The 13,565-nt window shown below is 42.1% G+C and overlaps 1 protein-coding gene and 1 long non-coding RNA gene across 8 annotated transcripts in view; one reads left to right on the top strand and one right to left on the bottom strand.

The window, feature by feature from the left end:
* LOC109501125 overlaps positions 1-1,032 on the top strand; it is a 30,873-nt gene extending 29,841 nt beyond the window's left edge. Inside the window, exon 3 of the long non-coding RNA XR_002159086.3 lies at positions 792-1,032. This is a non-coding gene — a long non-coding RNA (uncharacterized LOC109501125). The remainder of the gene's footprint in view (positions 1-791) is intronic.
* ARHGAP26 (Rho GTPase activating protein 26) overlaps positions 1-13,565 on the bottom strand; it is a 427,680-nt gene that overhangs the window by 148,889 nt on the left and 265,226 nt on the right. For all 7 annotated transcript variants that reach the window (XM_011282717.4, XM_019833787.3, XM_011282723.4 and 4 more), the window contains exons 15-17: positions 10,228-10,315; positions 8,296-8,354; positions 6,676-6,781 (exon numbers count right to left, since the gene is read on the bottom strand). In XM_011282717.4, the coding sequence (XP_011281019.1) occupies positions 6,676-6,781; positions 8,296-8,354; positions 10,228-10,315 (253 nt within the window). The remainder of the gene's footprint in view (positions 1-6,675; positions 6,782-8,295; positions 8,355-10,227; positions 10,316-13,565) is intronic.

Raw genomic sequence — 13,565 nt, 5'->3', positions numbered from 1 at the left:
GCAATGGGAAAGCTTCCTTTGAAGATTTTTAAGCAAGGGAATCCCAAGTTGAGATCTGTAGAGTTCCAAGTTCCCCGGCTGCAGAGTGTGCACTCTGGGGATTGGAAGTGAGCCCGAGCAAGGTGCGAGGAGGCCTTTGCAAGCAGTCTCGGAAAGAGATGATGCCAGCTTGGACAGGGGGGTGGACAGATTTAAGAGACACAAAGGGGTTAAAATCACCAGAACTAGCAGTGCAGGGTAGGATTCAGTGAGACAGAAACCAAATGGAACTGCAGAATGTGGTCAACATGGCTCCATGGGGGTATCAGGGTACACCACCAGTGAGTGGCTCAGCAGCCAAGCAATTCTGTACTGGCAGCAGCGGGTGGCCAGTGGTTACTAGCGAGAAGAAAGGCTTAGGAGCCAGGGTGTATGGCGGAGGGAAGAGCGCCAGAGAAGCTCACAGGAGCTTTCCGTCTTAGAAAGTCATCATCTCAAAAGTACTATTTTCTTTTAAATGTGCTTTGTAAAATTCCACAGCTATTTTGTTTGGACTAGTCTTGATGGGGAAATAACTAGCTCTTCTCACATGTTTAACAGCTCCTCACTAAGCTAAATCTTATCTTTTAGACTCGGGATGGAAGAAGAAGCAGTATTAGAGTATCTATGAGATATATGTTAATGCCAAGTATCCATGCACACTTCCTTTTACTCTAACCCTTTCTTAAACAACTTCAGAAAATGCTAGTTAACCATTATGGTCCATCCTCCTTGGTGCCAAGGCCTAACAATGACTTTCTTTATAACCACAGGCATTTGCACACGAACCCAATTCACTCTGCTTCTAGATCATGAAGGAAATATGAAGACATCCTTCTTGATTTGCAGGAATGCCTGGAAGTACTCATACTCCCGTCACAGGAAGGTGAAAACAGCCAAGCCACTAAATGCTCAACCCTTGATAACTTGTGACAATGGAGTCTACATATTTTGCTAAGGTCTCACTTGTATGCCAAGCATTTGCCCCGCAATATTCTTTCATGATTTCTGCCATCTACAGAATTTTGTCCTTTTTTTTCAAGGCCACAACAAGTAACATATCATTCAAATAAACATGAGACAATTGGGTAATGACCAGAATAATAGAAATCAGCAGCTGACAATGAGACTAAAGTTCATTTTGCCCTCCTCATTTCTCTCTCACCTTCCACCCCCTGAATCTTGTAATTTTAGTGTATGTGTGCCCACACTGCAGATGTAGTAGTCTCCCCTCCCAAATTGGCCTATGTCTAAATCGAGTTAACACACCATGTGAGGATCATTCAATAGCTTTAATGCTCTTTGTTAAGTGTTTTTTGTTTTTTGATCTTTTAAATTTGTTTTAGAGACAGAGAGCAAGCAGAGAAGAGGGGCAGAAGGTGGGGGGGGGAGGGAGAGAGAGGGAGAGAGAGGGAGAGAGAGGGGGGGAGAGAGGGAGAGAGAGGGGGGGAGAGAGGGAGAGAGAGGGGGGAGAGAGGGAGAGAGAGGGGGGGAGAGAGGGGGAGAGAGGGGGAGAGAGGGAGGGAGAGAGGGAGAGGGAGGGAGGGAGAGAGGGAGAGAGAGGGAGGGAGAGAGGGGGAGAGAGGGAGGGAGAGAGGGGGAGAGAGGGAGAGAGAGAGGGAGAGAGAGGGAGGGAGAGAGGGAGAGAGAGGGAGGGAGAGAGGGGGAGAGAGGGAGGGAGAGAGGGAGGGAGACAGGGAGGGAGAGAGGGAGGGAGAGAGGGAGGGAGAGAAAGAGGGAGAGAGGGAGGGAGAGAAAGAGGGAGAGAGGGAGAGAGGGAGGGAGGGAGGGAGGGAGGGAGGGAGGGAGAGAGAGAGAGAGAGAGAGAGAGAGAGAGAGAGAGAGAGAGAAGGAGAGAGGGAGAGAGAGAGAGAGAGAGGGAGAGAGAGAGAGAGAGAGAGAGAGAGAGAGAGAGAGAGAGAGAGAGAGAGAGAGAGAGAGAGAGAGAGAGAGAGAGGGAATATCCTGAGCAGGCTCCACACCCAGCACGGAGCCCAACTCAGGGCCTGATCCTACAACCCTGGCACCATAACCCAAGAGTCGGACACTCAGCCAAATGAGCCACCCAGACACTGCAAATGTTCTTTTATCAAGACTTTTTACAGTAAGCAATGTGGACTGCTGATTCAGAGCTCTGCTTTTATACTGATATCCAGGCCTCTCACATATGGCCCAGGTAAGTCCTGTTTGGCATAAAAAATCACGGTGGCCCCCTTCCCCTTGCTGGAGATTGCTTCAAACCAATGAGATGTGATGGGAAGTCTGCTGGAGAACTTCTGAGGAAAATATCATCATAGCTCTTAAAAAGAGAAGCAAAGAATAAGTAATGCTCTTTCTGCCTCTGAACAACCATAGATGTGCAAGGATGCAACACGACATCTTATGACCCTGACGTAGCCAACACAAGGAGGCTGGCTAAGAGCAAGACCATAGAAATAACCTGAGTACTTGACTGATTTTGTGTAATGAGAGACAGATTCCTTTACTGTTTAAGCCATTTTGAATTGGATTTTGTTTCTTACATCCCAGAGCATCCTAAATGATACACTACCTCTTTGGAGGAGCAAGAAAATGCCTCTACCCTTTTGACAACATCCTAGCAACAAAGGAATGGTGGCTTCAAAAAAGGAGAGACTGAGATTGATTTCTCAGTAAGCGCTTTGGGAAAACCAGCTGTGAAAAGGTATTTTTAATAGCCACTCCTGATGCATGGAGAGTCCTTTGAAATCCTCCCAATGCAGCATAAACACTGTAATAAAATGACGATGAGCCACTATGAATGGTATGTGTGGGGATATACAAGATACTTGGAGTCATCATAATATATAAACATGAGGAAACCACCATGAAATTTGTCTTTATTATTCATCTACTCCTATTTCCTTGTACAATTCTAATATGGGGATGTTCTTCTCTTTTCCACCCCTTCTACCTGATGAAGACACAGAATCACATGATTAGAAGGGAACTCAGAAAACTGAGGCTCAAGAGGTTGACTGATTAATTTCCACAAGGCCCCACAACCAGCTTAGTTTTCTATTATTAAAAATGCTTCATGCATGATTTTATTTTTATTTATTTATTTATTTTTTTCAGTTAGGGCTTCTGTATTTTTTTTTCAATATATGAAATTTATTGTCAAATTGGTTTCCATACAACACCCAGTGCTCATCCCAAAAGGTGCCCTCCTCAATACCCATCACCCACCCTCTCCACTTTATGCATGATTTTAAAACAAAGTCATTTGCTGAAACTCAATTTAATGCAGCGTCAAACTGTAAGGATATGGGAAATCAAAACTGGATTTTTTTAGTAATTTCATTATAAAAATCTCCTTTTTAAACTCACTTCTTGGAGGTTCTTTGTCCTATTTCCTTTTTTAAAAAAAATTTTTTAAATGTTTATTTTATTTCTGAGGGGCGGGGGAGAGAGAGAGCATGAGCAGGGAAGGGGCAGAGAGAGAAGGAGACAAAGAATTTGAAGCTGGCTCCAAGCTGTCAGCAGAGAGCCTGATGTGGGGCTTGAACCCACAAATGGTGAGATCATGACCTGAGCCAAAGTCGGATGCTTGAGCCAAAGTCTAATACTTGGTTAAATCCCAATCCATTCCACTCAGTGCCATTTCTCTCTCCTAGAAAACCCCTGCATGTGGCCCATTCTCTAGGCCAGTGGTTCTCAAAAGACTCTTTGCATCATAATTACCTGGGAAATGAACCAGATGTGCAGATTCCCAAACAGAGTTCAATTTAGTAGAGCAGGGGTGTGGTCCCCCAATGTCAAGTGTAAACACAGCCAAAGTGAGTCTAACTGTGCTTTGAGGGCATGTGACTAGGCACATGACTCCAGATTGTATACTAGATTCCAGGATCCAATAAGAAAACACCTAATTATCATAGATTTAAGCTTTAACAACAAAAATGTGTGCATAGTTGTCTGTAATTTTTACGTTCCCCCTGAGGTCTGAAACAAACCCAAGAGCTCTATGATTTGGATGTTCCCTGGTAATCATTTGCTTGAAGGCTTTTTGAGTTTGTAACTATATCCTCCTCTAAGACTTTTATCCCCTCTGAACACATTTCTACACGGGATTAAATATAAAATGTCTTAACTCTCCCTCCACAGTGAAAATAAATCAATTTTGGAAAGTATTTCAAAAAAGCACTCTAAGAAATACACAATACAACATGTCTTCCCTTTGAATCAGACTCCTGAGAGGCACAGGGCAAACACGGTAGGTAAGGAGAGAAGTGAACACGAGTTTTCCAGCAGATCCAGCCCTGAAACCAAAACTTAGGAAGGAAGCTGAGTGTTAAGTAAGTGGACCAGAGGAACAACAGATGAGGCATATCCGAGGGTAAATCTGAAACTGAGAAAACTGGACTAAACAGACAAACTCCTTATTCCAAGTTAACTTGCCTCTCCTGGTCAATTTTAAAATGGGACAGCGCTGTAAATGAGCATACAGCATTTAAGTGGAATCTGAGAACTCCTCTGGGTGCCAAAGCATTTTTTCAGAACTAAATAAATACTCCTTACTGGATTCAGCAATGCTCATTTATACCCATCTCCTCCAAGACACTTTAAATCCCCATCTTCTGAGACCAAGAACACAGCCTGCTGAGAACCTGAGTCTGTGTGTTGTAACATCAGCTCTGAGTCACTCTGCAGTCTCTATGTAGATTTCTTTTAACGATTAAATGAACAACAACAACAACAAAAAACCACATAACCCCATAGAACCAAAGAAAATCACAGTGAGGTATCAAAAACAAGGCATAATGCTCCATAAATGCTATACTATAACTAACTCCAACAACAAAGTTGGTTTAAATTCATTAGAAGGCAAAAAGTCAAGGTCAAGCTGTCACTTCCATCTTATAGTTCTATTCCTTGTTAGTTCAGGGACAAAGATGAACTGAATTTAACGGGGTTGAGAGTGCTGAGTTGGACAAGAGGGAGAAAGCAAACTACCCTGTAGGAGATAAAACAGGCTCAGTCCTCAGGGCAGTTTTACAATGGGCAAATTCAGTACTGGCTCTGCTGGATCACCATTTACTCTCCATCATACTCAGTCCAATTAAGCTCTCATCACAACTCCACAGCTTGAAAAGCCCACTGCTGTCAGAGGGTTGCTAAGCCTTCTCCTCCAGCTGCTCCCAGGAGGCTCAAAACCTAGTGGCCATACAACAACCACGAGGATCCCCACACATACTTGGCTGGAGTAAGTATCTGGAACTGCCCGTTTCAGTAAAGGCCCTTCAAGTGTGCAAAGTTTTGCAATTAAGATCTAAAACAGCTTTTCCATTTAACAAATGCCTGACTGGGTCGTGTGGAAGAGGCACCAAACCGTCAGCTCCGAGCATGTGGAGTTACTTTTGAAAGCCCAATTCCCATTATTTTAAACACACTTCATCAGAATTCTTTGACATTTTTTGGGCATTCTCCTTGTAAGCTTGCATGTTCTCTGCTATGCTTAATTGTTTCTGAACACGCAGTTCCAATACGGGGCTGCAAGAAATACATGTGACCAATAATGGAGCAAACCTGGACTCTGCCTAATTGCTTCTGACCAACATGCTAAACACTCTCGTTTCTTCATAATTAAGATCTGCAGAAATCTTCATGGTAACACGTACACTCTCTCCCCAAATGGTAGGATCAAGTGCTTGGTAGAAATATGAAAACAAACCGGTATAATCTTCCTCAGCTCACTATCAACTTACCCCAAAGACCTGACTTAATGGCATGAGGAAAGTGTGGGAAAGGGCCAAATGTATAACACATCAATCAGTTCAGTAGAATGTAGGGCTTAATGGTTTAAGTTAGCTGTTGCACTCTGTCTTTTTTAATACGCCAGTCTCCAAAGACATTCATCAAAGTCAGTGGAAGGTTAGAACATACATACATGTAGTCACTGACACAGCAAGGGAAGTCAGGAAGGCCATTCCTAAAAGGGTCCAGCAAGAGCAAGTACACAAATTCAAAACCATTCCAAGAGCAAATATTCTTAGCAGGAAAATCAGGCCTCTCGAGGAATGCTTTGATGATCTTGGAGGGGAAGTGGGCACTTGCCAAATTCCTTTATTCCCTAGGCTTTAATACATGTTACTTTTCAAATCAGTGACATTGTAGTTAAAGGGGAGCCTACTATCCATTCATCTGACAGATGAAGAAACTAAGGAATTGAGAGGTTCTGTGGCTTGTCCAGTACTCATAAAGTGGCTTGTTAAGAACAATCAACTCTAGAACCCAGGCCTCTTTACTCCAAATCCCAGGTCTATAAACCCACAACATATTCCTATTTGTCTCTGATTATCACAAGGACAGAGAACTCCTGGAAACTCTGCTTGTGACCCAGTTATCTCAGATGACATATTCCTGTTTGCCCTTGATCATCACAAGAGCAAAAGCCCCCTGACAACTCTGCCTAGTGGCCCGATATCATGGGCATTTCCCCAGCCTCCTCTGCAAAGATCAGCTGGCATTTGGTGCTGTTATCCACTGCAGCGAACATTTCACACATTTCTTTCCTAAGCCTCCGACATACCTGATGCAATAGAGGGAGAGGGAAACATAAGCAGCATTGAGACCAGCTTTAGCGCTAAGACATGAACTTCCTAGGGGTGATAAAAGGGCAGCATTCGGTGTCAAACCTACTTTGCCAAGTGGTTCATGAGCAGCTGTAACATCTGCCTATTTTTCTCTGGGAGCCGATGAACAAGGCTATGGATTTCAGAGACTCGAGACTCCTGGTTCTCCAGTTCTGCAAAGGCAAGAAGGAGGCAGTATTTGATCAGTGTCACAGGCAAATCAGATTGCAAGACAAAATCAAAGGAAATCAAAGGTTGGGCCCTAAGAGACCAAGGACTTCTCAAAGGTTTAAGATCCTGTTCTCCGCACTCATGACTAGATCTAGAAGTGTTTTTAATGATGCCTCTTGTAGCAGTTTATTAAAAAAAATGACCGTCAGAGAATTCAAGCCAAAATGATGACAGGACGAAATGGAGCCAGTCAATTGCACACTCAGAGCAGGCAGAAACTTGGTAGCAGCTGGCTTCCTAGAATGACGGCTTCATTTCAAGGAAGGGAGGAACTTCATGCGCTTGTCAAATGATAAACAAATTGTACATGAACAACATTACAAGGGTCTCAAGTATCAAAACAACGCCTCAAGACAGCATCCAACAAATCAAAGGTAATGTCCGGTTGTTCTCAATTCATGCATGACAACCAACCAGCCTGGTAGAAGAAATGGCTGGTAAAATATGTAAATCTTCCTGCCAGCCTGTAATCTCAATCCTGGCCTGCCATGGCTCGGCTGACTTTGGGCAAGTGGCTTCATTTCTCTGGGAGACAGACTGATAGTGCTCACCACACCTATTTATAGGACTGATGTGAGGTTTAATTAGAGAATGGCTGCTACAGGTTTGGAATTTCTCTGAGAAAGAAATCACATAAACATGATCTTCACTCCCAGCTTTCTCTCAAGTCTTTCTCCTCCCTATTTTAAGGAGACAACTTGAGAAGATAAGGCCATCAGAACATTAGGTATTAATCAATTAGGCCAGTAGTGGCTACCAGGGTAAATGGACTCTGAAGGCTTAAAGGAAGCAGAGAGAGGCACAGAGACTCTCGACATAATAACACGGTGGAGACTCACGCCAGATTTAAATCTGATAAGAGAATCTTACTGCTCCTTACAGGAGCCCTGCCCCACGTCGACAGATTCCAGTATATTTAGGGTAGCTTGCACCTAATCCCTATGTATTTTAATACCAGTGATATGACGCAAAGGGGCCTGGACGATATAGCTGAAGAATGATCATAAGCTGTAAATGGAAGCCATGATGGAAAGAGGACTGGGAAGTTATATAAATGGTGTCATATTCAAGGAAACACTTCCAATGCTCAATTTAGGTAATGTGCGAACTCTGATTCATTCTGCAAAATGCTACTCAAGGGCTGGGAAACAACCCAAGGAGTTAGAACTCCAATAATCAAAATTAGAAAGCCAAACTTGCTTTTCTCTCTTCCCCCCAACCCCAAAACACACTTCTGAAGTTCCTCTCAACTGTAAATTCAACATGGTAGCAAGGCCCTTGACAATCCTAGTTTAGTTTCATCTCTATTTTGTGTCTACCTCATGAGCACGTATGTTGGTAGTTTACACGCAAAACATAAAGGGTAGAAAGTATTTATTTTGGGATACTGACTGTTCTTTGAAATAGAAAAATCTATCCCTTTCCCTCTTACAACTGTGACAAAAAGAAAACCTACTTGCTGCTTTGATGAAACTTCTTTGAAACTGGTACATCATGAGTGGTCCCGGAAGCATTCTGGGATAAAAGGATATACACAAGTCAGCTTCATAAAAACAATCACACTACAAATCGTGGCTTAGATGCTGCCCAACTGTATAGAGACAAAGATCAAAGGACACAACAGCAACTCAGCTTAGTCCAACTGAGTTTCCCTTTTGAAAGGGTCCTGAGATTTCACATGACATTTTCACTCTTTCTTTTCAAAAGGAATGGATGCAACTATGTTTCCTAGTTACAACCAGGAAAGTGCTAATGTGAAAGTCTAGCACAAACCAAGAGATTTCCCTTTCAGTCGGTGACTCACCCATTGACAACAGCCTTTTAAGAGGTGTCTGAGAAAAAGGCAACTAACTAAACATTTGCAATTACCTGTGCTTAAACTCTTGTGTTCCCCAGCAGCTTGTTATTACAATCAGTTCCTCTGGAAACACTATGAGAGACTTCTGTGTTTTTGTGACCAATTCACGACCGAGTGTTTCTCCAGAATGCCAAAGGGCTAGATCCCCTAACGTTAGGCAAGGTATAATCAAATTTTATCTGTTTTTTTTAATGTTTTATACTTACTGTTTATTAGCTAATTACTATCAACATCCACAAGGTAAGTGCTAAATACAAACCTCTGTAATATAGTTTTGTATAAACTACAATGGTAGTATTTGTGGTATGAATGTTTAAAGAATATGTTTACTGAGTATGCTTAACTGTAAACTTCAGCTTTTTTTCTGACAGTCCAAATAAGCTTCTCAACACACTATAAATTATTCTTGGCTCAGATTTTATTTTATTCTCACTGGATCCCCTCATTTGACTCTTGATCATCACTAGCATTACATCTTACTCATGACTTCAAGATCCTTCCATCAATTCCCCAATAGCCAATAAAACCTGCATCACTCATTCCTTTCCCATTGCTCTCCTTGGTTTTTGAGCCAAATGAATCTTCGTAAAACGTGAACAAATGCTTTTGTAATTCATGAGTGTAGTTCTCTTCTTTGTTGAACACTGGACCCTCCCCTAGCCTTCAAGTCCAGTGTAAGTTTTGGTCACTTCATGAAACCAATATGAAGGCAGCTTGACTCACCCATTCCTTAATAACCAAGGGAGGGGCAGGGACGGAGGACGAACAGGACATATATTGTTAAAAGAAAAGGAGTCTCTTCAATAAAGGAACGTTTTCCAATGTTAGAGAAGGAGTCAAAAGGGACACCCGTTAAGTTCTCATATTCAATGGCCAATGTCAGCAACACAGTCAATCTGTACAAGGCACAAAACCACCAAAATACACAGGACATGTAGTCACACTGTCAACAGAATGAGATATGCGGTTCCTTCTTTTCTTTTTTTTATTTAAAAATTTTTTTTCACCGTTTATTTATTTTTGGGACAGAGAGAGACAGAGCATGAACGGGCGAGGGGCAGAGACAGAGGGAGACACAGAATCGGAAACAGGCTCCAGGCTCCGAGCCATCAGCCCAGAGCCCGACACGGGGCTCGAACTCACGGACCGTGAGATCGTGACCTGGCTGAAGTTGGACGCTTAACTGACTGCGCCACCCAGGCACCCCTCCTTCTTTTCTTAATAGAGTATGTGGGGATTTCAGGAAAGAGCCTATTTCAGGTTCTGTTAAAGGCTGATTCTCATAGTGGCTTCTCATAAAAAGCAAAGCTTCTTGAATCACTCAATGGCACCATCGCACAATGGCACCCCATCAAGTACAGAGGACTTACAACTGGTGTGACCAGCTGAGCTAATTGCACCCACACATGAGCTGTTTCCACATCTCAGACACCCACCCAGCAGCTCTCTGGAGGCTGAAAATAAAACTGCTTTCTTCCTGATTGCATGATAACAAGCTGGCACCCTGCCCTGCAAATGAAAAGCCCCTACCTTAGGTAGGTCTTCAAAGCACTAGTGATTGTCTTTATCTCCCATTCGGCACAGATATCAGTCTCCGCTTCAGAAGCAGTTTTGGGGTCTGAAAAGAAGAAAAGACCATATGTAAAGAGGAGCAGAAAATACAGCTAAACACAAGAATACTAAAAACATTCAGCTTCCCTATTAACCAAAGAAATCCAAATTAAAACCAAAACAGCACCTATTTTTTTGTGGGCTAAGAACATGGTTAAAAATGCAAATGTCTATGGACAGCAAAAATGCAGTGAAATGATCCTCTCATAAATTGCTGGAGGCAGAAGAGATAAAATGCAATCGTTTTGAAAACCAATTTGGCAATATGTATCGAGTCATAAAAATGTTTATACCCTTTGAAGCTGTAATCCCACTTCTCACAATCTGGCCTCAGGAAATAAGATAAAGCAAGATTTAAGTTACATACCCCAGAAATGTTCAATACACACTAATGCTTTTCAACAGCAGGAAAAAATTTAAAAGGAGATAACCTAAATGTTCAATGATGGAAGAATGATTAATTTTGGCATGTCTCCCCGATGGAATATTATGTTGCATTTACATGATAATGCTAACCATGTAACACTATGGACAATGCCTAGCTTATCATGCAATATCAAGCAAAACACAAAAAAACAAAAACAAAAAAACACACCAAGATTTAAAAGTTTGTAAGAAACTTATATGAATAAAGGCTAAAAGGAAATACTCTAAAATTAAAATAGTAATTGGGTTAAAGTGTTAGAACTATAATCGTTTTTATATTTTCTATACTATGACTTTATTCCATTACTTTTTTTTATTTTATTTTTTATTTTTAAAAATTTATACCCAAATTAGTTAGCATATAGTGCAACAATGATTTCAGGAGTAGATTCCTTAGTGCCCCTTACCCATTTAGCCCACCCCCCCCACAACCCCTCCAGTAACCCTCAGTTTTTCTCCACATTTATGAGTCTCATGTTTTGTCCCCCTTCCTATTTTTATATTGTTTTTGTTTCTCTTCCCTTATGTTCATCTGTTTTGTCTCTTAAAGTCCTCATATGAGTGAAGTCATATGACTTTTGTATTTCTCTCACTAATTTCACTTAGCATAATACCCTCCAGTTCCATCCACGTAGTTGTAAATGGCAAGATTCCATTCTTTTTGATTGCCGAGTAATACTCCATTGTGTGTGTGTGTGTATACACACACACACACACACACACACACACACACCCTTTATCCATTCATCCATCGATGGACATTTGGGCTCTTTCCATACTTTGGCTATTGTGGATAGTGCTGCTATAAACATGGGGGTGCATGTGTCCCTTCAAAACAGCACACCTGTATCCCTTGGATAAATACCTACTAGTGCAATAGCTGGGTAATAGGGTAGTTCTACTTTAATTTTTTGAGGAACCTCCATACTGTTTTCCAGAGTGGCTGCACCAGTTTGCATTCCCACCAGCAGTGCAAAAGAGATCCTCTTTCTCCGCATCCTCACCAACATCTATTGTTGCCTGAGTTGTTAATGTGAGCCATTCTGACAGGTGTGAGGTGGTATCTCATTGTGGTTTTGATTTGTATTTCCCTGATGATGAGTGATGTTGAGCATTTTTTCATGTGTCGGGTGGCCATCTGTATGTCTTCTTTGGAGAAGTGTCTATTCGTGTCTTTTGCCCATTTCTTCACTGGATTCTTTGTGTTTTGGGTGTTGAGTTTCATAAGTTCTTTATAGATTCTAATCATTTGTCTGATATGTCATTTGCAAATATCTTCTTCCATTTTGTTGGTTGCCTTTTAGTTTTGCTGCTTGTTTCCCTCGCTGTGCAGAAGCTTTTTATTTTGATGATGTCCCAATAGTTCATTTTTGTTTTTGTTTCCCTTGCCTCCAGAGACGTGTTAAGAAGTTGCTATGGCCAAGATCAAAGAGGTTTTTGCCTGTTTTCTCCTTGAGGATTTTGATGGCTTCCTGTCTTACATTTAGGTCTTTCATCCATTTTGAGTTTATTTTTGTGTCTGGTGTAAGAAAGTGGTATTCCATTACTTTTATAAGTACTTTTTTAACCACCGTAAGCCAAGAAGTGCAATGGGGACCACCATAATTACAATGGATCCTTATCATTTCTTGTCTCCTCTTGTGTAGACTAGTAAATCAAGGTGTGTATATTAAAGGAGCATGTATTATTAAGGGAGGGACCACTCCTATGGTTAGTCTTCCTGGGAAGCCCATAGGTAAATAAAAATAAGAGGCAGAGGCTGGGGAGTATGAATGATTTCACAAACCAATAGGGCCCCACCTTACTACTGTTGACGTGGTCAGAAGTGATGTCTTTCAGGAAACTGAAGACAGAATCCAGCTTCCTCATACGCAAGACTAGTTAGTGATTTGCCTCCCAATGCTCGCTCCTGTTTCCTTTTGCACAGTGCCTCATGTTCCATCATGCTGTTATTCTTCTCTGGTTCCTAGTGCACGTGCCTGGGGGAAGGCTCCAGCTTCCAGGGAGCTTCAGGATAAGATTTAGACAGACCAATCAAATCCCAGCATCTCTCTGGCCTCATGGCTGGTTCATACTTAAGCCAGCTGCATCAGAATGAACTTCAGGACCTTTCTGGAAGACAAGGGGAAGCCTGTCTGCTATTCCCTGTTGGTCTTCTACCTGCAAGGTTATCCAACTGTGCTAGGTGTCACCATCTAGATCCTCAGAGTCAACTCTGACAGACGAAGCCAGAGACGAGAGAAGCAGAGACAGGTGGTCTGGATGATTTGGGTGGAGTCTGTATATATCGCCATACTTTTTTAGTCATATGAGCCAATAAATTCCCTTTTTCCTTAAGCCAGGGAAGGTCAGGTTTTTGTTTTTTTGTTTGTTTGTTTGGTTTGTTTTTTTGAATAATCCAAAGAGACCTAAATGATACAGCAGGTGAGCAGAGACAGCCACTGGACTCTTTTTCGACAGTCTCAAAGGAAAAAGAGATTTCTCCTACAGAGTCAACAGCCATTCAGCTGGAAGGAGGAATGAGTCACAGGTGGGCACAATGGATTTTCCATTTACTGGGAAAGAACCCACTTTCATTCTAGTAGGAAGGGCCAAATAATCATGAGTAGATTAAGGATTTAGGCTCTAATCCCCAGGAAAGGGCACAAATCCAGCCAGTACTGACTGCTCTCAGTATGTTCCCCTGATACATATTAGATGAGATAGAAAAGACCCCAGCTTATCAACTCTTTGGCCCTTAAAGGCAGCACGCGCCTTTGCAGGTGACCCTGGGCATTAATGAAGTCTGTCTTGCCACACGGAACAAACACTGAACAACCTAGAGAGCGCAA

The sequence above is a fragment of the Felis catus genome, chromosome A1, assembly GCF_018350175.1.
Source record: "Felis catus isolate Fca126 chromosome A1, F.catus_Fca126_mat1.0, whole genome shotgun sequence".
Lineage (NCBI taxonomy): Eukaryota > Metazoa > Chordata > Mammalia > Carnivora > Felidae > Felis > Felis catus.
This window is presented reverse-complemented; position numbering and strand designations above follow the sequence as displayed.